The sequence below is a fragment of the Solanum stenotomum genome, chromosome 2, assembly GCF_019186545.1.
Source record: "Solanum stenotomum isolate F172 chromosome 2, ASM1918654v1, whole genome shotgun sequence".
NCBI classification, from domain to species: domain Eukaryota; kingdom Viridiplantae; phylum Streptophyta; class Magnoliopsida; order Solanales; family Solanaceae; genus Solanum; species Solanum stenotomum.
Genome location: NC_064283.1, coordinates 26,513,376 through 26,539,479, shown reverse-complemented (window position 1 = coordinate 26,539,479; position 26,104 = coordinate 26,513,376). Strand labels below are relative to the sequence as shown.

Genomic DNA, 26,104 nt, shown 5'->3' with positions numbered 1-26,104 from the left:
GTCATTTTAGCATTGAAGTGATAATTTTTCTGTTGTCTGAAATCATTTTCTTTTAATGCATCAATGCTGGTTGGCCATTATCTTTAAGAGGACTAAAGTAGAAATCTGAACTAAGGACCTACAGTATCTCTAGCTAGTTGTCATCATAAATTCCTGGATTAGAAACAGGGGCGGAGCTACAGTATATCGAGGGTGGTCAGGCGAAGACCTTTCGTTCGGGAAGTTATACTTTATATACAGATAACATGCTACTCATGTGGTTATATAACACACTTTAAACACCCTTTGGAACAACTGGAAGGTGTAGTCCAGTGGATTTGGGTGTTCAGGAAACATTGATGCGCTCCTCCGCAGGGGTTGAATCCGCGTATTTGCAAGCGGAGTAGACTTTTTTTAAAACATTTTCAGGGCAACAACTAATCCATTTTAAATATTTTTAGAGGAACAACTAATCCAACGGCATTGTTCCTCCTTTAATTGCTCATTAACTATAATTATATTAGAATCATGAGAGAGAAAAAGAAATAAATTGATGAAAATTAAAATAGATCCCTTAATACGAGAAATAAATGATTATTTTCTAGATCTATTTTTATCACATGTAAGCAATTTTGTGCTATAAATTTATTATTTTGTAAATAATTCAAAAGTGGTATTACTTGTTAAAATAATCCTTATTAGAGACCCACAACACAAAAATCTCTAAAAAAATAAAATAAAAGTTGCAGTAGCCAATTGAAAAGAGTAATTGTTTAATTGAAGTTAATAAGCAGTTCTAAAAACTCTTTGTTTTTCATGTCTAGTTTCATTTTATGCTGAATTCTCCTCACTTCCTCATCTTATTTTGTGTTGTTTGTTTAATTCATATTAAATTAAATAGAAGCTCATTAAAACTACATATTACATAGTTTTTAAAAAAATTGGTGCATCCATTCATATAAAAATTCAGTTACTTATATTGAGTGGTTTGATTTTAAAATTTTATGTGCACCCATTCGTCAATTATTTTTTACTTATCAATGCTTGAACACCCTTATTGAAATTCTTGGCTATGCCACTGATTTGAAATGAACATACTTCTTTGATCCTAATGGCCCATTCTAGTATATTGTTGAAACATTAGCCAGCGGGTATATTTCTTCAAGTTGTTTATCATGCCAATACCAGAGCTTATTCCACATTATTTAACAATATTTAAAAAAAAATCACGCTCTGTGCATATTATTTCTATTTGAATTAGAATCCGTTGAAACTATGAAAAGCCTGTGACTTGGGTCACAACTCCACCAACGAGGAGCAGGGTGCTTCCTGCTTTCAGTTCACATATGTAGATCAATGGCGTTCTTTTGTTATGGTTTCCTTTTTCTTGATTAGTCTTTCCATAGAAATCCATATTGGTTATGCGGCAAGAATCTACAGTGCCACACCTGCCACTTAGAGTTCCATGTCCATGTTCTTTGCTGTTACCATGAAGCATGTAAAGATGGTAGATCATGTTGTATTTTCATCTTCGCTTCGGGTGGTGATTGCAGGCGCTGTCTGAGCTCCATGATCGAATTCCACCTTTCCCCAGGGACGTGGCCATGAAGATCATCGAGGAAGATTTGGGTTCTCCTATTTCGACATATTTTAGCTACATCTCTGAAGAACCTGTTGCTGCAGCTTCATTTGGTCAGGTGGCTATTGTCTCTGTTTTAGAGATGGTTTTAATATTTTTCATTGGAGGATATTTCAGTATGCACCCTTTTACATAACATTTTGGATATGAGAAATGCCATTGATAGTACTTAATATCACAAAATTGTCTATTCATGGTATTGTCTTTACCCGCTGTAGGTGTATAGAGGGAGTACTCTCGATGGTTCAAGCGTGGCTGTGAAAGTTCAGCGGCCAGACTTGCGCCATGTCGTAGTTCGGGATGTATATATTCTTCGTGTTGCGGTCCGTGTCCCAATTCCCTGTTCTGATTCTTTTTTCATGTAATCGTAGATTCAAGACTAACCGTGCAATTGATTGCTTCAGCTGGGACTCGTGCAGAAGATAGCAAAAAGGAAAAATGATCTTCGTCTCTATGCAGACGAGCTTGGAAAAGGGTTGGTTGGGGAGTTAGATTACACCTGTGAAGCTGAAAATGCCATGAAGTTTCAGGTATTTGGTTGGTTTTTGTACAAATTCCTCCTCCCTCCATAATAAATGAAGAAAACAAAGATAAATGGAATTAAATGAAGAAAGGGAGCAGTCAGTCAGATAAAAACCAAAAGCATCTGTTGAAGTGTAAATGAAGGTCCTATTAGCATTTGCAGATGCTTTTGATGGCTTTAGAAGATAACTTCAAACCAAGATTGTGATCCTTGTTGGTGTCTGCTAGATTTATTAGCTTCACATAATCTTCTTCACTGTTGGTTGATGCAATGTCTTCAGATCTATGATTATATCTCAATTTTCCTTCGTTCAAATGTGGTGATTATTGTTGTAACAAAGACAAGCCTATGTCTGGCATTGATCTACCCCTTCTCATATAAATAGAAGCAGTTATTTATTTTGATGCTTTGACTGGATCACAGAACTAAGATAATAACCGTGACCTTGCATTCCTTGTTTTTGTTAAGTTGATTCTGAGTGCACATAGAAGTTATAGTTTATTTGAAGCGATTATACAACAAGCACTGGTCCAACCTAACTTGCTTGATTCACATGAAGTTCTCTTCTTCAAGTTTAATGCTTTTCTTTGGGATCATAGCTGCGCTCTTTTCTATATTTGTTTTTTCTTTTCTTATTCAATGAGTAGCTGAAAATATGCTCTAGATATGAGACTCTTTTCTACATTTTTTTTTTCTTTTTCAATGACAACAACAACAACATACCCAGTTTGATCCCACAAGTGGGGTCTGGAGAGGGTGGGATGTACTCAGACCTTACCCCTACCTTGTGAGGGTTAGAGGTTGTTCCCGTTAGTTTCTTTTTCAATGAGTAACTGAGAATATGCTCTACTTATTTTGTCTTTCACCTTGTCAAACATCTACTGCAGGAAGTCCATTCTACATATTCTTTCATCCGTGTTCCAAATGTTTATCAACGTCTAAGCGGAAAGAGAGTTTTGACTATGGAATGGCTCGTTGGTGAGAGTCCAACTGATTTGCTGATGATGTCCTCAGAGGATTCTGTAGTTCATCAATCAACACATGGAGAGGGGTGCCAAAGTGAAGCTAAACGACGTCTGCTTGATCTGGTGCATTTAGTTTTGTTCTTTAATCATTCCTTACTTCACTTTGAACAAGACATTATTTTAATCCTTATTGTGATGCTACTAAGCATTTACCAAGGTGCATGATTCAAGCAACGTCTTATACACATCACCAACAACATACCCAGTATTGACCCCACATGGTGGGGTCTAGGGAGGGTGAGGTGTACGTAGACCTCTTTTTTTTTTATAATCGTGGTGTCCGGGCCAGCTTGCGCACACCTCAACTAATTCCATGGGATATTTGCCACCTTTCACCAGCAACATGTACCAAGTAACTCTATTCACCAAGTCTTGGATAGATGAAAAAAATCATTTAGTGTTTTTGTCTCTGCTGGGATTAGAACCGGAGATCTCATGGTTCTCACCTACTTTAGTGATCATTAGGTCACACCCTTGGATGCATGTGTACGTAGACCTTACCCCTACCTTGTGGGTTAGAAAGGCTGTTTCATATAGACCCTCGGCTAAAAAAAACTTGTATGACAAATGCAAAAGTAAAATTTGTGGTACAAATACTATAGAAAAGAAAATTAGAAAAGTATTGACAATTAAAATCATAAGGGTAACCAAAGTAAAGCAATAACAATAGTAATACAATTTGAAGAATAATAATGACACTGATAAGTAAAAAAGGTTCCCAAACAAGGTGCTCTAAGCTAGAACCGTACTTACCCATAAGAAGAGAAAATCGCCCCACTGCTCCTCGACCTCCATACTTTCCTTTCTAGGGTCATGTCCTCGGTGAGCTGAAGATAAGTCATGTCATATCTAATCACCTCACCGTAATTCTTCCTTGGGTTACCTTTACCTCTCCTTAGACCTAATCACTGCAAACCTCTCACACCTACTCATTGGGGCATCTGTACTCCTATGTACATGTCCAAACTATCTCAATCTTACTTCCTAAATCTTGTCCATAACTAAAGTCACTCCTACCTTACCTTGTATATCTTCGTTCATAATCTTATTTCTCCTAGTGTGTCTACACATCCATCTAAGCATCCTCATCTCCGCTACTCATCTTTTGTATGTGTGAATTTCTTACTTGCCAACACTTTGCCCCAGACAACGTAGTTGGTCTAACAGCCACTCTATAGATCTTACCTTTGAGTCTTGGTGGCACCTTCTTATCACATAGTACACCAGATGCGAGCTTCCATTTTACCCACCCTGCTCCAATACATTGTGTGACATCCTCGTTGATCTCCCCATTTCCTTGGATTCTATAAATGAATAATTTTTTCAATCTTAAGATAGTTGTGGGAAATTGAAATTAATAAAGAGAAGGGAGTCAGTTCTTATAAAAGGAAAAAAGAAGAGAAAACCGAAATGATATCTCTTTGCTTGATGGATTATGGCAAAGAACAATATGATTGAAAGAAATTCTCAAAAAACAATGTGATTATAAGTTGGTTGCGCTATATACCCAATTTTAGCTTGATTTTCCTCTACCAATATGGAAAGAAAATGGAAAGCAGCTCGAGTTGTTTTCTTGAAAGATTAGGAACTATCTTCTTCTACAAAGCATGATGTGAGATGTATCTATCTTATAATATTGATCCTTTTATGCTGATAGATTCTTCTCCATCAACTACTGCTATAGGTTAACAAAGGAGTACAGGCATCATTAATTCAACTCCTTGACACTGGGTTACTACACGCTGATCCACACCCTGGAAATTTAAGATACACATCATCATCACAAATAGGGTATCTTTACAGTTTCTGCTAAGATAATCAATTTTCTATTTGACAAAAAGGAGTTAGAATCTTGTGCTTATTTCTCTTGTTGTAGGTTTCTTGATTTTGGCTTGCTTTGTCGGGTGAAAAGAAAGCATCAGTATGCTATGCTTGCATCCATTGTGCACATTGTAAATGGTGATTGGGAGTCTCTTGTGCTCGATCTAACTGAAATGGATGTTGTTAAGCCAGGGACTAATTTACGCCTTGTCACCATGGTATTATCTACATATAGTATCACATCAATTTTTACTTTTCAATTATATGGTGTATGGTGCATAAAAGTATCCTTTGCACATTTTAAAGCCAACTGTTTTAAGCTCAAACGGATATCAGTTCTATAGATTTCTAACACCACCAACTTTTTGAAAAACTAGCCAGGATTTGGAAGTTGCTTTGGGGGAAGTTGAATTGAAGGGTGAAATTCCTGATATCAAGTTTAGCCGGGTAAGAATTATAAATTTATGTGCAGTAGTACTTGTGTTGCTTTCTCATGTTACATGGATGGTCCCACTCCACAGAGCCTGGTTGGCTTATTATGAAAACAGTTTATGATTGTATAGAATAGTAATTATACATACTGTTTAAAGTCAGTTTCTTTTGGAAGTAATAGCTCCAAAATTTTATCTTTTCGTATGATAGCTGAAAACTTATTGTGATTAATAATACTGATTAGACCGAACCAAGTAAGCAAGAAAGGGTTATATGAAACTGCAGTGTAAGAAAGGTGTTCTCTGTAAAGTTTGCTACAAACGCATGCACATGAAAAACAGCATTATCGATGAATGGCCATGGAAATTAGTTTGGAAAGTCAAAGCCCCAACCAAAGTGGCTTGTTGCAGCTGGGTAATTCTTAAAGGAGGTTGTTTGACACATGAAATATTTTTTTTTTTAAATTAGAAGGGGCATCTCCCTCTGCAGCAGATGTTACCTGTGCCTGCAAAGTTCTTAGGACTCCTGCCATTTGTTTCTGAAGTGCCTAGTTGCAGCAGATATATGGAATATGTTCCCTCTGTCTTTTTGGCACAGTGGGTTATGCCTTGTAGAATCAGAGAAGCTGCACAAGTTGGGGACAGTCGAATGTAAGGAACACAATCAAAAAGCGTTCATAGACTATTCCAGCTTGCATTGGTGTCTGTGAAACGAAAGAGAAAATAAGAGAGAACTCGGCTTGATTGTGCCCTCAAGCTATTGGGGTTTAAATAGCTAGTTTACATGTCCTAAAAAGGAAAGAAAATCAATACCTAATTACAAAAGTAAATTAAGACCTACTATATTTACATGTATGCTAAAATATTACAGGATTCTAACAGTGTATATGGCTAAAAAGGAATAGAAGATGCTTTGACGAAGCTCATCTCCTATTCATACTATGAAGTATAGATGTATTACAAACATTTTTTGCTGTAGTTAACTTCATAAAGTAAATAATTTTGATAAGCTTTTTGACTTTGTTAGCTCTTAGAAGGCATATAGGATGATTGTTAGGGATGCGTTGGAAGTCATTAATTTAAGTATTTAATTATATTTTTAGTTGTTTTATTTATTATTCTAGAATAAGGTTTAGTTTCAGAGTTTCATAAGGATTAGGTTAAGTTATAGTTATTAGTTTGGAATAGGATTTAGGTCTCCAACTTTCATAAGAATTAGACTTTCTATTGATGTAATAAGACTCCTATTTAAAGGGTCTTTTGATGAATAAATCAGTAAGTCATAATTTAGCAAAAAACAGGAGATTGGAGTTCTCTCTTCCATTGAACTCTAAGGTTTCAGTCTCCCTTTGAAGAGCTGAAGAGATCGGAGTTCTCTTTTAATGAATTCTAAGGTTTCAGCCTCCCTTTAACGAGTTGATTTATATATCGCCTTGTGAATCGATCCTTCCCTAAAGATTCATAACAATGATCGTTACTCAGGAGCTACTTATTCTCTTTTATATCCTCTTGCTTGTAATTTTCATCATCTACCGGATGCATGTTTAATGAAACTATAAGAATCATATATATATATATATATATATATATATAAAAGAGAACCCTAGGCCCACCTACGTGGCGCCACCACAAACCAGGATTCCCTTTTAATTTATTTATTTCCAAAATTAGCCTTCCCTTTCGTGAAAAGTTGTGACTTTTATGAAGAGTTGCGACTTCAATGAAAAGTTACGACATTTATGAAAGGTTGTAACCTTTCCGAAGGGTTGCAACTTTTCCAAATAGTTGTGACCTTTCCAATAAGGCACAACAAACATTTATTAACACTACCCTTTGTTGTCCATACATAGAGGGATTTTCTCTCATTTTCAAACAATGAAAATTCTAAACTTCTTATTCTTCTTCTGCACAATTAAATATTTGTGTACTTTGCTCCTGTTGAGTTGCTCACTGACACCATTGCTTATGTTACAGATCCTGGTTTTTTTTTACTATCATAAATTTATGTTTATGTTATTAAGAATAAATGATAAAATGTTATAATTTTCATTTTCCTTCACATTATTAATGTTCGCTACTACGTAAGCTTGTATGTAAAATAATAGTGTTTTAATTTTAATGACTGATAGGTTTTAAGTATTATTTTCTTAAATTCTGTGATATTAAATTCCCGCGCGAACCGCGGGTAATTTTACTAGTTAAGAACTAAACAAGAACAATATTATTGAAATTGTGTGTCTACATTATTACACTGAGCCTTATTTATAAACACTTCTTTTTCCACATAGAATAGTATATAAAATCATATTCCTATTCCTATTATAATACTCCCCCTCAAGCTCGTGCATACAAGTCATATGTACTAAGCTTGTTACACATGTAACTAATACGAGGACCAGTGAGGGACTTGGTGAAACTATCTGCAAGCTAATCATGTCGACTTCACAAGTTTTGTAACAATATCTCCAGAGGAAAGAACGCAACAGTCAATCTCAATGTGCTTTGCCCTCATGATATACTAGATTTGATGCAAAGGGCCTCTTGATTATCACACACAAGTTTCATATAACTGATTTCTCCAAGTTTTAGTTCTCTGACCAACTATTTAATCCAAACTAACTCACAAGTTACTACAATCATTGCTCGATATTCTGCTTCTACACTAGGTCGACCAAACACACTTTGTTGCTTACTCTGCCACTACACCAAATTACCTCTTGCTAAAACATAATATCCAGATGTAGAACGTCTATCACGTGATTCTATCCAATCAACATTTGTATTTCCAATAATTTGCTTATGACCTTGATCCTAGAAGATTATTCCTATACTTGGAGCTCACTCTAGTCCAAGCAAGATGCCAGCAATTGCTTCTAGTCACATGGAGAATTCATAAACTGACTTTCAACACTTACAAGAAAAGAAATGTAGGTTTAGTCCCTTTGAGATAATTCAACTTACCAACCAACCGCCTATATCTTCTAGGATCACTGAGTGGCTCCCCCTCTCCTATTTGGATTCATAGGAGTGTCAATGGGTCTACGTCATATCATTCATGTCTCCTTAAGAATGTCTAAGGTATACTTGCATTGCGAAATAACATTGCATTATCTTGACTTAGCAAATGTTTAGCAGATGCATGTTGCGAAGATGAGAATGCTGAGGTGGATGTGTGGTCATACAAGGTGCGATAAGATTAGAAGTGAGGATATTCAAAATAAGGTGGGAGTGGCCTCCATGGTGAACAAGATGAGAGAAGCGAGACTGAAATGGTTTGGATATGTAAGAGGAGATGTGTGGATGCACTCGTGAGGAGGTGCAAGAGATTGGTTATAGAGGGTACGAGGAGAGGCAGAGGTAGACCGAACAAGTATTGAAGAGAGGTGATAAGACATGATATGACGTAGCTTTAGATTTCCAAGGACATGACCTTAGGGAGGAGGGTGTGGAGGACACTACTGGCTAGAAGGTTAGTAGGTAGTGTAGTGTTGTCTTGCTTAGGGTGGTTGGTGTTTGCCATTGTACTAGTTGTATTACTGTAGTTCTTGTTTTTGATTTCCATCATTATTTATTAGTGTTTTCAATAATCTATCATAGTATTTTGTTTATTGTGTTATGATTTTTTTTTGAAACAAGTAACTTTTATTGTGTTTCGCTTATTGCAATATTTTGTTGTTGGTGTTGCTCCCTGCTAGTAAACTTTGCATTGTTTCCTTGTGACTTACTATATTTTCTTCTTTGTATTTGAAATTGTTGCATTTGAGTCGAGGGTCTTTCGGAAACAACCTATCTACCTCCCCCACTTGTGGGATTTAATTGGGTATGTTGGTGTTGTATCTAGACTGAGCAACCTCAATACCTAGAAAATACTTCAGTCTGCCGAGGTTCTTAGTCTAGAAATGTTGAAAGAGATGTCGCTTTAAATTAATGATACCATCCTAATCATTGTCGTGGATAACGATATCGTCAACATAAACCACCAAATAAGTTCATAGATTTGAAGTAGAATGTCGATAAAACACAGAGTGATCAGCTTCACTACGAGTCATGCCAATCTCCTGAATGACTGTGTTGAACTTCCCAAACTAGGCTCGAAAAGACTGTTTTAGACCATAGAGTGACCAACACATGACATATAAGGCTACTAGACTCCACATGAGCAACGAAATTAGGTGGTTGCTCCATATAGACTACTTCCTCAAGGTCACTATGTAGAAAAGCGTTCTTAATGTCCAATCAATGAAGAGGCTAATGGTGAATAACAACCATAGATAGGAAAAGACAGGCATATGCTATTTTACCCACAAGAGAGAAAGCATCACTTAAATCAAGACATAATATCTGTGTATAGCCTTTGGCAACAAGGCGAGCCTTAAGCCGAGCAACATAATCATTTGAGCCAACTTGATTGCATAAATCCAACCATAACCAACAAGAGATTTACTTGAATGACGAGAAACAAGATCCTAAGTACCACTCGCATGTAAAGAAGATATCTCGTCATTCATAGCCTGCCTCAATCTTGGATGTGATAATGCTTCACCCGGAGACTTATAAATGGAAATCGAGGGAACTGTGGATGGAGATGTAGAAGTAATCGTAGGCTCCTTAAAAGTAGGTATAGGTAAGACCTCACAAATATCAGGATGATCAAAGATGAAAGTAAGGTTGAGACTCAAAAAATGTGACATCGGCTGACATATGGTATTGACAAAGATCAGGTGAGGAGAAACGATACCCCTTTTGAACTTGAGAGTAATCAAGAAAGACACATTTGAGAGAACGAGGGACTAATTTATCTTTCTCGAGGCCAAGTGTTGATCAAACATGTGCTCCCAAAGACATAAGGAAGAGAGTATAGAGATGACTGGGGAAACAATACAGAATAAGGGATCTGATTTTGATTGGAAGATGAGGGCATTCGATCAATTAAATAGCAAATGTGAGGACTGCATAGCCCCAAAAAGCAATGGAACATGGGAATCAATGAGAAGAGTGCGAGCAATCTCAAAAAGATGCCTATTTTCCTTCATTCTACCCCTTTCTGCTGAGGAGTGTATGGACAAGATGTCTGATGAATTTTCTTAGTGAGTCATAAATTGTTGAAATTGGGAGGTAAGTCACTATCACTCCAAAGTCCAAATAAAAACACCAAATTGATTTTGTATTTCAACACAAACTCTTGAATATAGAAAATAACTCAAAATGATCTTTCACTAACAAAATCAAAGTACATCTTGAATAATCATCAATAAAACTAACAAAATAACAAAATCTTGAGGTTGAAGGACCTCATATATCAGAATGAAAAAACTGACTCTGCAAGACTCTTAGAAGGTATTTGCGGGGGGGGGGGGGGGGGGGGGNGGGGGGGGGAGAGAGTTCTCAAGCTGACATGATTCACAATGTAATATGGATAGACTAGACAAACTAGGTACCAACTTCTATTGCTTGAATAAACTCGGATGTCCCAAACACATGCGAATTAGTTCTGGAGGATCTGTAATAGGGCATGTTGTGGAGGAATTATGAGACCTAAGATAGTAGAGACATTGTAATTCATCCTCTACGCCAATCATCTGTCCCGTACTGCAAACCTGCATAACAAAAGAATCATTAAGAAATATTATAGCACAATTTGGGGCACACATCGAACGACGGGCAGATACAAGGTTGAAAAGACATCTAGGGAAAGTTTAGTGTGACGTAAAATAGGGGATTAGTTTGTCCAACTCCTTTTGGTTTTGTTTGGATCCTATTGGCTAAAGTAACATGAGGAAGAGATTGTGAATAAACAATATTTGACCAAAGTGATTTGTTATCAAAAATATAATCTGAAGTGTCTTGAGTCCACAACCCACAGTACAAGGGTAGTAGACTGTCAAACACAAGCAAAATAATAACAAGCAGCAGAAGTATCAGGTTGAGAACTTGAGGTGACTTGTGAAGATGTCTGTTTACTTGCTTGATACTGAAGGAACTAGTGTCAGTTTGAGCAACATGAGCATTCTTGGGTTGTAGACCATGCAGAGAATAGCATGTGTCAAGATTGTGTCCAAGCCCATGATTCTCTATAGACCGAGATGCTCAATTTTCTGTTGTTTGAGTTGCAAGAACAAGTGAGTCAACAGTTGGTGATGAGACCAGTGTGTGAGTGGGAGGTGCGACAAGGCAAAGTAAACGAGAGAATAGTTCATCAATTCTAGGAACTAGCCAAAATTTGATCACACACTAAATCAAGGCTAGTAGGAAGTCCAGCGAGTGTAAGAACTAGAAATAATGACTGTCTTTGCTCATGTTGTTTTTGAACATACGCAATGACTCAGTGGCGGAGCCAGAAATTTTATCAAGAGAGGTCAAGATTTTTTTTTTCTTTCTAATAAGTGAGTTGAATGTTATTTGTTTAACCTAGCAATTCTACCATGAACGATCCCAACATTTGTCAATATCAAAAACAAACAATCGTGTTTTTTTCTTTTTGATGCATTGATTTTATATGATAAAAATATATGATTATTGTGTATAAAGTGAAATATTGATTAAACAAATGCGCCTAGCTGGGAAATTTTTTTTCTTAAAAAAAGAAGATAACGCATGTTTCAATTTTAGCTTTGGATTTAAAGTTGTTAACATATATAAACACAATTTTTTAATGTAAAATGTTGGATTTTTTTGTTTTCACCCTTTGAAAGTGCATTATATCCTAGATAAAATTAGAAATACATGATATCTAAATATACAAATTTCAAAATTAAAATAATTTATTCATATATGTTACTCTATATTATTAAAATTGTAATATTAATAATTAAGAAATTTGAGGAACATTTAAGAATTTCAGGTAAATTAAAATTAATAAATGTATGATGCAAGAATAATGGTGTTTTAAGGTTGTGTTCTGCTCTCCAAATAAAACCAAAAAAAAAAGTTGTGCACTCTGTGGGTTCGAACCCACGAACTCCAGGTGGAAATGAGCAAGCTTAACCGTTGCGCCAAAGGAAAATTTAATATCAAGGATGTTCAACATTAATTATCTATCCCTTAACTCAAAATCTGGCCTCTGTATATGATGCAATTTTCCGGCGAAGGGTGTTCAGCTGACCACCCTTGGGTGGCTGTAGCTCCGCCCCTGCAATGACTGACGTCAACCTCCCAGATTCCTCCATGACTGCCTATACCTATGCCAAGTAAATAGACATATCCAAATCTTGTTTCTTTAAGTTTGTCATCCGAGATATCACATCATAAAGACGAGATATGTCATTAGTGTATAAAGCACACACCTTTTCTCAAACTGAATAATATGTATGGAATGGACTAAATAAGAGCATCAACTAGAATTTAGTAGTTTGCCATAGGATACTACATAATTGAGTGTCAACCTTCTCCCACCGTGCTTTGGCCTTTTCAACTATCTCACTAGCCTTTTTCGTTAAGTTATATCTTGAACACCTTGACCCTTGGCACTATAATTCAATCGAGGAAGTTCAAACTAAATAAATCAAATTTTTCATTAATGGTTCTAAAGTGATCATAGGGCTTGAACTTCCCATTCCCGTGTTTTTGGAACCAAAAATATCAAAGCCGTGAGACATAGCGAAGTCTGACTTGAAAAGTGGCCTGGAATCTGAAATCGGAAAGGAAAGTTGCCGGAAAAGTCAAGAGTGAATATGAAAATAAAGATAATGGTTGTAACAGCTTCAGCCAAGGTCCATAATAAAGAAACAGATCTGAAACAGTGAAAAATGCTTCCGGAAAAAACGCAGATCTGCTGGAAAGATGAACTGTTGCACCAAATAAGGGTTCCTGTGATCAGAAGCTGATAAAAATAATGGAGTAATGGGCTCGGAATTCTTGGGCGACCTCACCAAAAAAAGATCAGCTCCAAAAGATGCCAGAGAACTGGCTAATGCATTGCCAACAATAGACTTTCGAGCAGTACGTGGAGGCACCTGAGGAGGCTTCGGCCGGTGCGTTTTCCTGGGATTTGCTCGCCGGAGCTTCCTGAACCTTGTGGTTGTGTTGGTTTCCGCACAACACTCACTGGAAGAGAGGAGACACAACACAGTGGCTAAACAGTCGGCAGAAAAGAGGCACAAAGACTGTCTTTCTGTCCAGATATTTTCTCATGATTACTCTAATACACTAATACCATGTGAAAAATAAAGGAGACAAAAATTATTGAAATTGTAGATACACTAAGTCATATTTATAGACACTACTTTACAATCCGTTTCCACGTAGGATACTATATACAAATCCTATTCATATTCCTAATCCAACCAAAATTACATCTCACCTGATAAAAAGAAAATCCAAACAAAGCTGATCCATATATAGCATTCCAAAGAAATATAGCATTTCCACCAACCATTTGGTTTAGTGTGCAATAAGTAGTCAGCTTAGTAGCCAAGATCATTTACTATTCCCTCAGTTTAAAATGGGTCTTTGGTAAGTGGAGGTCAAGGCCAACTTGCTACCACTTCAAACTTGATTGGTTTCGAGTGCACTAAGGGTTGATTAGGTTCTTTGCAGTGTAGAATACATTGGATATAAGACTATAATAGATGTCACTTGAGCCTTGGGGTTTGCTCCCTTTCAAGGTCTCAAGTTCGAAACCCACTAGGTGCAAACAATTTCTGAGGGCCATCGGACTGGGTAAAACCTGAATTAACCATGGTGCACTTGCGGGAAACTCGTTGCCGAGGGCCTGTGCACCCCCGGGATTAGTCGGGGCTCAAAGAGACTCGGACACCCGGTGCAAATCAAAAAAAAAAAAATAATAGATGTCACTTGAATGACTTCAACATGTGCTTTAGAACCTAATCACTTGGTAGAATTATCGAGGTACATGCATGCTGGCCTGAATTGCCACAACATAAGTTGAGAATGTAATTAGTGCAACAAGAGGTAGGGAACGTACTCAAGGTTAGGTTGCATCAGGATGCCAATATTAGTTTGGGGGGGGGGGGGGGGGGGGGNAGGTGTATCAACAAATGAAGATAGTGTTAAAAAAAATGAAAATTCCAAGATGGTGGTTCAGAAGGAAATTGGTGCAGAAAGAGGTTGGGCAGGTCTAAAAAAATAATGAAGATAGAGCAATAAAACATCAAAAATTGCCACGGCGGTGTTTGAGAAGGAATTTGGTACAACAGGAGGAAAGGGCAAGTCTAGAAAAATAATGACACTGAAGATGAGGTTGCATCAGAGTACTACATTTTGTTACCATGAGATATTCTTTCTGCGATAGATCATTATGGAATTAATACTTCACTGCTAATAAGGATGGTAGAGGCAGTGATAAGTGGACGAGAGTTAGAAAGGAAGAAGGAAAACAAATAGAGAAGGATTGTCCTGCTTTCTTCATATTGGAGGAGAGAATATGACACCTAATATCTAATATGACAATCCCTAGATGCTAATGCCTTCCTCTTCCTTGGATTAGCAGCAATTACCTGATTTTGGCCACAACCAGAGTGCTTAAAAGTTGTAACAACCTATCAGTTTGATCAGTAGTGTTTACAAGATCGTCTCTGAGGTGCTTACAGAGAAGCTCAAAAATGTTATACACAAATTGGTGGACACTCAACAACTGGCTTTCATCAAAGGAAGGCAAATAATGGATGCCATCCTCATGGAAAATGAACTAGTGGACTCTAGAGTCAGAAGCAATATACCTGGTATTCTATGCAAGCTAGATATACAAAAAGCCTATGACCACCTCAATTGGAATATTTTGCCGGAGACCCTCACCAAAAGAGGATTTGGAGGCAGTTGGATAAGATGGATGAAGTTCTGCATAAGCACAGTCAAATTCTCTGTCCTTATCAATGGCTCCCCTACAGGATTCTTCTCCTCACAGAGAGGCCTAAGGCAAGGAGACCCACTATCTCCTTTCCTTTTCATCATTGCCATGGAAAGTCTAAATGATATGTTGAAAATTGCCCAACAAAATAGCTGGTTGAAGGGATTCAAAGCTTCACACAGGGAAGGCTCTAACTGGGAGATTACTCATTTGCAGTATGCTGATGATACATTGATCTTTTGTGAGGCAATGCATGAACCAACTCATTATTCTTAGGGTCATTTTTGTTCTTTTTGAAGCAATCTCAGGGTTACACATCAACTGGAATAAGAGCTTCTTATACCCAGTTAATGAGGTTCCTAACCTAACCTCATTGGCTTTGGTTCTTGGTGGAAGTATTGGGGAGCTACCAGCTGTCTATCTGGGCATGCCATTGGGAGATCAGAATAGGTCTATAGATATATGGAATGGGGTGGTAGAGAAGTGTGAGAAAAGATTGGTGAACTGGAAAAGTCAGTACCTCTCCTTAGGAGGAAGACTAACACTAATCAAATAGTGTTTTGGACTCAATGCCTACTTATATGATGTCCCTTTTCCCTATCCCTGATGGGGTCATTGAGAGATTGGATGTTCTAAGAAGAAATTTTCTCTGGGAAGGAAACAGTGAAACCAAGAAATTCCACTTGGTAAAATGGGATGCACTGATTGGGAGCAAACAAAAAGGGGGTATGGAGGTGAGGAACTTAAAAACTCAAAACCAATGCCTTATGATGAAATGGCTCTGGAGATTTGCTTCTAGTGAGTTAGCACTCTGGAAAGAAGTAATCCAACTGAAGTATGAAATGGCAAAGCATTGGACCACCAAAATGGTCACTGATACTTATGGAATCAATCTTTGGAGGTCCATTAGGAACCTGTGGCCAAAGCTTAGAGAGAATTGCAGCATAAGAACAGAAGATGTCAGGAAGGTTGGTTCTTTTCTGGGAAGACAATTGGTTAGAACAAGCCCCCCTAAGGGATACCTTCAATGATATTTACACCCTAAACCAACAACAAAGGGCCACTGTGGCTGAAGTTTGGTCAAATCAGGGATGGAATTTGAACTTTAGAAGACCCTCTAATGACCGGGAGATTTTGAGGTTAGTTGAGTTCTGTAGTAAATTGGAGCAATTCAAGGATTTTCAACTGACCAAGATAGATTGGAGTGGCAAAGCCATAATCAAGGTAGATTTAGTGTGAAAGGGGCCTACAAAAAGTTAAACCCTTATGATAATCAGATTAAGGACTAGCCTTGGAAGCTTATATGGAAAGTCAAAATTCCTTATAAAGTTTCCTGTTTCACTTGGCTTTTGGCTAAACAAGTTGTGTTAACTCAAGAAAATCTCATGAAAAGGGGGATCCATCTAAGCCCTAGGTGCTTCTTTTGTGAAGAAAAGGCAGAGACAGTAACCCACCTTTTTATACACTGCAGGATTACCCTTCAACTATGGGAAATTTTCCTAAGTATGAAGGGTCTGAGCTGGGTGATGCAGGGAAAATAGACCAGACCTTGAAGATCTGGAGCAGTTATGCTAACATTTCAGTCCATAAGGATAGGTGGAAAATTATACAAGCTTGCATCTGGTGGACTGCTTGGATAGAAAGAAACCTCAGGTGCCATCAGGACAAGAGCAACAACATCCAGAAGATGAAGATGAAGTGTTTAGTTTTGTTTCATTTTTGGTGTAAACAGGAGTATATGGAAGATCTAGAATCAATTATGGATGTCTTAAAATCTTTGTAAATTTTTGTTAAAAGGGTTGAAGATCTTCTGGATACTCCACCTCAATTGTAATTACGAAACCTGTAACTTGTTGTGGCAGGTTTCTGATTTTTTTGGAAATAGAATACAAAGTTGTTACCTTCTCAAAAAAAAAAAAGTTGTAACAAGTATTGGATATTTCTTTTCTAACATTATTTAGAGCCATTACTGGTCATACCCGCTTCTGTACTGAAGTTCTTTTCTAGCTGGTGAATTAGAAAGCTCATCTTCTACAATATCAGTGTCGAATTTTTTGTTTATAAATGCTGAGTCACTACTCCGATGCAGCTGTCGGTATGCTCTATAAGATCATTGGTATACGGTAATGTCATTTGTTCCTTCCTGAATTCCCAAAGCATTTCATTTGACTTCAGCACAAGTTTAATTTAGTCTATAACATAAAATATTGTTATAAGAGTGAAACACCATGTATATCTTTGCTTCTTACCATCATATTGTTATATGACTGATTATTGTGATGTGTGTTTGCAGGTTTTGAGTAAAATAGTGTCCGTAGCATTCAAGTATCATTTCCGCATGCCACCATATTTCACCCTTCTGCTTCGTTCTCTTGCCTCGTTAGAAGGTAGATAAGATATGCCCAGCTCTTATTTCTTAACAACTACTTTTTTGGTTTTTATCAAAGGTAACAATTTTTTAGAATCAAAACAGCACAAAGATTGTGTTACTGAAAGAGATTTACAATTCGTGCATTGCACCGGTCAGGTTGGTAATGTCATTTGCTTCTTGCACAAATATTTGATTGCACTGAAAATTGGAAACAAAAAATGATTTGTACTTGGGGCTAATTACATTTTGGCCAGAGTGTCTGCTGGATGGTAGACCATAGATCAAACGGAGTTCGAAAAGTTAGTTTCCTCTTTACAGAGTCTTTTCCTGCCCGAATGTGGGGGGAGACTTGGAGCACTTACTAGTTTTGATGGGGTTCACCAAGGATCAGCCCTAAGCCCTTTTTTATTTGCCCTAGTGATAGATACTTTGACGAGACAAATTCAAGGTGAAATTCCATGGTGTATGTTACTAGGAGTTGAGATTAGATATGAGGATATGCAGGACAAGGTGGGAGTAGCTTCGTGGAGGGCAAGATGTGGGAAGCGAGATTGAGATGGTTCAGGCATGTGTAGAGGAGAGGCACGTATGCCTCAGTGTGGAGGTATTAGAGGTTGGCTATGGATGTTTTCAGGAGAGAAAAGAGGTAAGCCAAAGAAGTATTCAGGGAGGTGATTAGATAGGACATTGCACAACTTCAACTTATCGAGAACATGACCTTAGATATGAGGGTATGGAGGGCACAAATTAGGGTAGGAGGTTAGTAGGTAGTAGTGTGTTGCCTTACTGTCTGTTCATATTAGTAGTCGTAGTATTGTTCTTATAGTTTCTTGTCCTTCGATTTTTCGTATTATTTGTTGTTTCTTGTACCTCAATTATTGTATTGTTTTGTTGTATTTTGCGTGTTGTTACTATTTGTTGTTTCTTGTACTTCAATTACTTCTTTTTCGGGGACTGCTTTGGACTGTTTTCTTGAGCTGAGGGTCTATCGGAAACAACCGCTCTACCTCTAAGGTAGACATAAGGTCTGCGTACACTCTACCCTCCTCAGACCCCACTTTGTGGAACTATACTGGGTATGTTGCTGCTGTTGTTATTGTTGTAGAGTCCTTTCCTGCCCCAGCTTTGCAAAAGCTCCAGGGTGATTTTAGGCATTATCTGGGTAGTTCGTGTAATTCGCGATGAAGGAAAAGATTGATTTGGTGGACTGAGTAAGACATGCCTCTCTCAACTAATTAGGTGAAACATTCAACCTTGGTTATCATGGTGAGAAACTGAAGGACTGTATATCCTTGTAACAACAATTTACATAGATGATTCCTTTGGGATCTCCTTTCCAAACTAAAGAGTCAGTCTTATCCTCGATAAATACAATGTCACCAATCAAATGCAAGAGCTGGCAAACCCTGTCCTTTTCTTAATTATTGCTGCTTCTTCTGTAAGAAAGGTCTCATTCATAGTTGGTCTTGACTTACTGCAATTCCAACATCCACCACAGAGGAAATATCGTACATATCTGGAAATTCCTCTTTGAAGTTGGAGTGGCCCAACCATACATCTTTCCTAAAAAATCTTTTGCTCCCATTTCTCACTTGAAAGCTGTTAAAAGAAAGATATCCTTTCCATATAGAGCTGATAAACTTCCAGCATCCTGACCCATGAGTGGATCTGGTAGCACCAACTGACCAGGCATTTTGAGAAGGATATTTGGGCTGCAATAACTTTCCTCCGTAAGACATTTTTTTTTTTTTTGATAACCAAGAAATCCGTCTGTGACCCGCCCTTTGGACCAATCACTGCCTTCTAAACTCGGTGGATAATGGGCCCGCCCCTCTACCCTTCTCCACTTAAATACCGGGCTTTGCTTTGCATGGTGTGAGGCTTGAACCTGCGACCTAAGCCACAAATCCTCCATAAGACATTTTCCTCATAATAGAATCTCCAAATCCATTGAAAGGGGACTATCATTATAGACCTTATGTTTACTGGCTCCAAGTCTGCCCATTTCTTTGGGGTGATGACAGTGTTCCTTCATTCCTTGTTACCTTGCTAGAGCAAGTCTCCTCTAGTTTTATCTAGACTGTTGATACTGAGAAGGTACAGGGAGAAGAGACATTGTGCAGGTGGCAAAAGTATATAGAATATGGTTGATGAGAGAGAGTTTCTTCTCCACTCCTCAAGAATCCTAACAATATGGATAAATATTAGAAACTCTGGCCCGGTGGAAGACTAAGACTTTAAGTTGGTAAGATACCTATGATTTTAACCCATTAAACAAGCATGTGAGCTAGATTATGAAAATTGGAAACCTCATTGCCTGTATATAAGAGAATTAGAATAATTGATATGGAAACCTCAGACAATCTTAGAAACAAGGTCAATCAGTCTTAGGAATAGGACTCTTATTCATCAGCTTCACAAAAAACTGTGTTTCATCAGGGTAGAGAATGTGGGTGTTATCAAGACTTCTAGAGCTGGCAGAAAATCTTTTTATCCAATTTAATTAAACAGCTGTAGATAGCATCTTACTGAGATCCTCCTTACCATAAAGAGAAAAGGGGATTGGGTATCTATGTCCAATCTATTATGAGATGGGAAGAACCATGGAGAGCGCCATTAATGAAAAAGAAAATCTTCCAGTTGAAATATAGAAAGAAATTCGTGGGTCCATTCTGAACCTGTCATGTTATTTGGGTTTCACTATGGAGCCTTCTTTTTCCTTTTTTCGTGATCTGTGCGGAAGCAGTCTTTAATTTTAACGTCTTCTCCATCTTTGGCTAGCACTATTGTGGTGATATACTTTTACTACCTTTTGTTATACTCATCTTTATAGTTTTTGGAAAACGTCCACCTTTTTTTTTCTCACTGAATGAAATTTGAGTGAATTCCTTATATTCTTGTAAAAGAACCTTCACTCTATCTCCATAAGATTCTAAAGGTACTACTTGCTCTTTTTGATGATTCATGATACCACTTGAGAATCACCAAGTAATTTTGTTGCCTGATCAAATAGGTGATTTTAGTGGTGAGATAAGACACATGTTATATAGTGAGATTAACTTATTTCTTGGTGATGAGAATGCGAAGACTAGGGAAATTATTTTGAAGGGTAGTTCTAAGCAAAGACTATGTTTCATGGATCTGTTTAAGGTTATGTATGTGGTAGGAATTAAGTATTCGGTATGGGCATGCCATGTTTCTTTGACATAGTTTACTTCAATTTGGAGAATTCCCACAAAGTACCCACACTTCCTCACACTTCTTTGATCCGAGTACATCAAAGTAAAACAAGGATCCATGTAAGATAAAGGGAGCAATTACCAACTCACCTTAACTTTTGGCCATTGTGCAGGTTTTGAAAAATGAATGCCTCGCGATTAAGGTCAAAATAATCTAATTTAGTGTTACTTGAAATTGTTTTCGCTAAGTAATTAAAGCAGGTTTTTCACATTAATGGAAAGGGGTCAATTTTTTGGTTTTGTTATAAGTATCCATTCTTATGAAATGTAGTAATCTTAATAGCTGTGTTATTTAAACATTGCCTACTATATTTGAAGTGTTGTTATTTCAACATAAAAGTACATGCTAATTTAATGAAAAAAGTACTCCCTTTGTCCAATTGATGTGGCATATAATCTATCTCAAAATTAATGTCATACTTCCTTATTTAGAAACATTTTAATATTGAACTTCCCATTTTACCCGTAGTGAGATGGTTTATAGCCATCAAAGTTTGTCTTGTTTTAGGACACAGTTTCAAAAGTCTTTGCTTAGTTCTTAAGCTTTGTGCCCAGTTAAACACCACCACATAATTTGGGATGGAACGAGTGCTTGCTAATTTCATGCTTGTTATGTCTCAATTTATTTGTCACTTTTTGTTTGAGAGACATTGATATAGTAAGCATAAAGTTTGGGAGAGGGTGGTGGAGATTAGGGTGGTGAGGGGTGTGTCTTTTTTCTAAGAACCAACTCAGATTCATGTCGGGGCAATCAACTACAGAAGCCACCCATCTCATAAGTAGACTAGTAAAATTACTCGCGCCTCGCGCGGGAATTTAATAGCACATACTCTATAAAATAATACTTAAAACCTATCAGTCATTACAACTAAAACACTATATTATCTTACATACAAAATTACGCAATAATAAACATTAATAATGTAAAGGAAGATGATAATTATAACATATTATCGTTTATCCTTCAATCAATCATCTTTAATTTGATTTTATAATTTATCCTTTTGTTTCAAGGAAGTGTTACTATTTATATTTTTTGGGGAATCAAATGAACATGAACCAGTGATATTAAATTTTCTAATAAATAAATAATCGTTGTTGAAGTTAATTATGCAGAAGAAGTTTAGAATTTTTGTTGTTTTAAAATGAGAGGAAATCCCTCTATTTATAAACAATAAAGGGTAGTGTGAACAAATGTTTATTGTGCCTTATCGGAAAGGTCACAACTCTTTGGAAAAGTTACAACCCTTTCGAAAGGTCACATCCTTTCATAAAAGTCACAACTTTTCATTAAAGTCGCAACTCTTCATTAAAGTCACAACTCTTCATAAAAGTCACAACTTTTCATAAAAGTCGCAATTTTTCATGAAAAGGGAAGGCTAGTTTTGGAAATAAACAAATTAAAAGGGACTTTTGGTTTGTGGTGGCGCCACGTAGGCGGGCCTACGGTTCTCTTTTATATATATATATATATATATATGATTGGTGGAGCAATATAGGGAGAGGATATGGTGTTTCCTTGACCGAGAAAAAGCATACGACAAAGTCCCTATGAGGGTTTTTTGGAGATATTTGGAGGCTAAAGGTGTACTTGTAGCTTACATTAGGGCAATTTAGGACATGTATGAAGGAGCCACGACCCGGGTAAAGGACAGAGGGAGGAGACTTGGAACACTTTGAAGTCGTGATAGGACTGCACCAGGGATTAACTCTTAGCCCATTTTTATTTGCCTTAGTGATGGATGAATTGACACGACATAACCAAAGAGAGGTGCCATGGTGTATGTTATTTGTAGATGGCATAGTATTGATTGGCGAGACATGCGACAAAGCTAATGATCAATTGGAGGTTTGGAGATAGACTGTACAGTATAAAAAGGTTCAGGCTGAGCATGATTAAGACATAATACTTGGTGTGCAAGTTCAGTAATGCTACTCTCGAGGAATATATCGAGGAAGATATAGAAGTGAGAATTGATACTCAAGTCATCCCCAGGAGAGGAAGTTTCAAATATTTTGGGTCAATAATTCAAGAGAATGGGGAGATTGATGATGATGTTACACATAGTATTGGAGCAAGGTGTATGAAGTTGCGGCTTGCATATGGTGTCTTGTATGATAAGAGTGTGTCACTAAGACTTGAAGGGAAGTTTTATTTAGTAGTTGTTAGACCAACTCTATTGTATTGGCCGGAGTATTGGTGGGTCAAGAACTCACACATCTAGAAGATGAGAGTAGTAGAAATAAGGATGGTTAGATGGATGTGTAGACACAATACAAGATTAGGAACAAAGACATTTTGGACAAGCTGAGAGTCTAAGTTGCACGAACTCTTCAATTTCGATGCCGAACCCGTGTTGGATTCTCCCCAAATACACTACTTTTGGAGAATCAAACATGCATTTGTTGACGGTTTTGAATAGTTTGAGCGACATAGGTGAGAGTGGCCTTCACGATGGACAAGATGATGAAAGTGATACTGAGATGGTTCGAGCATGTGAAGAGAAGTTGCATAGATGCCTTTGTAAGGAGGTGTGAGAGGTTGGCTAGGGTGGGGATGAGGAGGGGGAGAGGTAGGCCGAATAAGTATTGGGGAGATGTGATTAGACATGACATGACACACCTTCTTTTATCGAGGATATGATCCTAGATAAGAGGAAAGGGAGGTCGAAGATTAGGATAGAAGGTTAGTAGGTAGTTGGGTTTTTCCTAGTTCTCCCATATTAGTATTATTATTATTACTACTTTCCTATTATCTTATCTTTCTGATTTTTAATATTATCTATCATCTCCTTTGCTTTATTATCACTCCCCTATTATCCTGTTCTTCGATCTCTATTATCACATGTTGTTTCTTTTGCTTCAGTTATCGTATTATTTGTTGTGTACTATTTTGTTCTTCATTAGTTTCAACATGACTCCTTCACTATTGTATTTCCTTTTCAAACTTGTTTTAAATTGCTTTATATGAGGCAAGGGTCTTTTGGAAACAATCTTTCTACCTGTACAAGGTAGTGGTAAGGTCTGCATACACACCACCCTCCTCAGACCCCAGTTGTGGGATTTCACTTGGTATGTTGTTGTAAATCTGATTATCTGCTCAACTGCATAGAGAGTTTCTATCCCTTCTTTCAAGCGCCGAAGTGCTTATTTTTTGTAGTATTCCTTTCTATTACGCCTAAATTCTATTTATTGGTGATATTTTACATGTTCCTATTTGAAGACATACAACAACAACAACAACATACCCAGTGACATCCCACTAAGTGGGGTCTGGGGAGGGTAGAGTGTACGCAGACCTTACCACTACCTCGTGGAGGTAGAGAGGCTGTTTCCGGAGGACCCTCAGCTCAAGTACAACAACCCAAGAGAAATAAGAGGAAACATTATATATGACATAGTGTCCAATAAGAGAAAAGTGCATAGTCAACAACGGAGACAATAACATCAAGAAAATAAAGTGAGAGGTGAAACTCAGTAAACGACACAAGACTATATGATCACAGACAAGAACTACAAGATCAAGGCTAGGACTACTACAAACGTTACCAACCAAAACCCTCGCACGGGAAGACAACACGCTAGCCCTACTAACCTTCAACCTTAATACGCGACCTCCACTCCTTCCTATCTAGAGTCATGTCCTCGGTAATGCGAAGCTGAGCTAAGTCCTGTCTAATCACCTCTCCCCAATACTTCTTTGGCCTACCTCTACCCCTCCGCGTACCCTCTACAACCAGCCCCTCGCACCTCCTCACTGGGGCGTCTGTGCACCGTCTCTTCACATGCCCAAACCATCTCAGTCTCACTTCCCTCAGCTTGTCCACCACAGAGGCCACTCCCACCTTCTCTCGGATAACCTCATTCCTAATCTTATCGCTCCTAGTGTGCCCACACATCCATCTCAACATCCTCATCTCCGCAACATGCAGTTTTTGAACATGTGAGTTCCTGACTGGCCAACACTCCGCTCCATACAACAAGGCCGGTCTAACTACCACTCTGTAGAACTTACCTTTAAGTTTCGGTGGAACTTTCTTATCACACAAGACTCCAGAGGCAAGCCTCCATTTCAACCAAGCCGCCCCAATGCGATGTGTGACATCACCGTCTATGTCACCACTTCTTTGGATTACAGCCCCAAGATACTTAAAACTTTCTTTCTTGGGAATAATCTGTGTGTCCAGTCTCACTTCCCCATCTGCCTCATCCACCGCATCACTGAATTTGCATCCCAAATATTCAGTTTTGGTCCTACTCAACCTGAACCCTTTGGACTCCAGCGTTTGTCTCCACACCTCCAGCCTCGCATTAACTCTGTCCCGCGTCTCATCAATCAGTACTATGTCATCCGCAAATAACATACACCATGGTACCTTCTCCTGAATAGACCGCGTCAACTCATCCATCACCACAGCAAATAGAAAAGGGCTAAGGACTGATCCCTGATGCAACCCCATCTCAACTGGAAAGTGTTCCGAGTCTCCTCCAACCGTCCTAACCCGAGTCTTGGCTCCACCATACATGTCCTTTATCGCCCTAATATAAATCATCGGGACACCTTTAGCCTCCAAGCACCTCCAGAGGACCTTCCTCGGTACTTTGTCATAGGCCTTTTCGAGGTCAATGAATACCATGTGTAGGTCTCTCTTCCTTTCTCTATATTTTTCTACCAGTCTTCGCATAAGATGAATGGCTTCGGTAGTCGATCGTCCCGGCATGAATCCAAACTGATTTTCAGAGATGGACACCCCTCTTCTCACCCTCATCTCCACCACTCTTTCCCAAATCTTCATAGAATGGCTTAGCAGTTTGATACCCCTGTAGTTGTTACAGTTTTGGATATCACCCTTGTTTTTATACAACGGAACCATTGTACTCCACCTCCATTCATCAGGCATCTTTGCTGTCTTAAAAATAACATTAAACAGCCTAGTTAACCACTCTATACCTGCCTTGTCCGTGCTCTTCCAAAATTCCACCGGAATCTCATCGGGTCCGGTCGCTCTACCCCTGCTCATCCTACTAATTGCACTCATAACCTCCTCGATCCTAAAACACCTACAGTACCCAAAGTTCCGAAGTCTCTCAGAGTGCGCCAACTCACCTAACACAATGTCTCTGTCCCCTTCTTCATTTAAAAGTTTATGAAAGTATCTTTGCCATCTTTGCTTGATGGAGGTCTCTTCCACCAATACTTTGCCTTCCTCATGCTTGATACACTTCACTTGGTCCAAGTCACGAGCCTTCCTCTCTCTTGCTTTTGCAAGC

The 26,104-nt window shown here is 38.0% G+C and overlaps 1 protein-coding gene across 1 annotated transcript in view; it reads left to right on the top strand.

The window, feature by feature from the left end:
* LOC125855854 (uncharacterized) overlaps positions 1–26,104 on the top strand; it is a 254,955-nt gene that overhangs the window by 16,732 nt on the left and 212,119 nt on the right. Inside the window, exons 5-12 of the mRNA XM_049535530.1 lie at positions 1,533–1,676; positions 1,837–1,941; positions 2,023–2,148; positions 3,029–3,229; positions 4,851–4,957; positions 5,043–5,205; positions 5,369–5,434; positions 17,517–17,611. Coding sequence (XP_049391487.1) covers positions 1,533–1,676; positions 1,837–1,941; positions 2,023–2,148; positions 3,029–3,229; positions 4,851–4,957; positions 5,043–5,205; positions 5,369–5,434; positions 17,517–17,611 — 1,007 coding nt within the window. The remainder of the gene's footprint in view (positions 1–1,532; positions 1,677–1,836; positions 1,942–2,022; positions 2,149–3,028; positions 3,230–4,850; positions 4,958–5,042; positions 5,206–5,368; positions 5,435–17,516; positions 17,612–26,104) is intronic.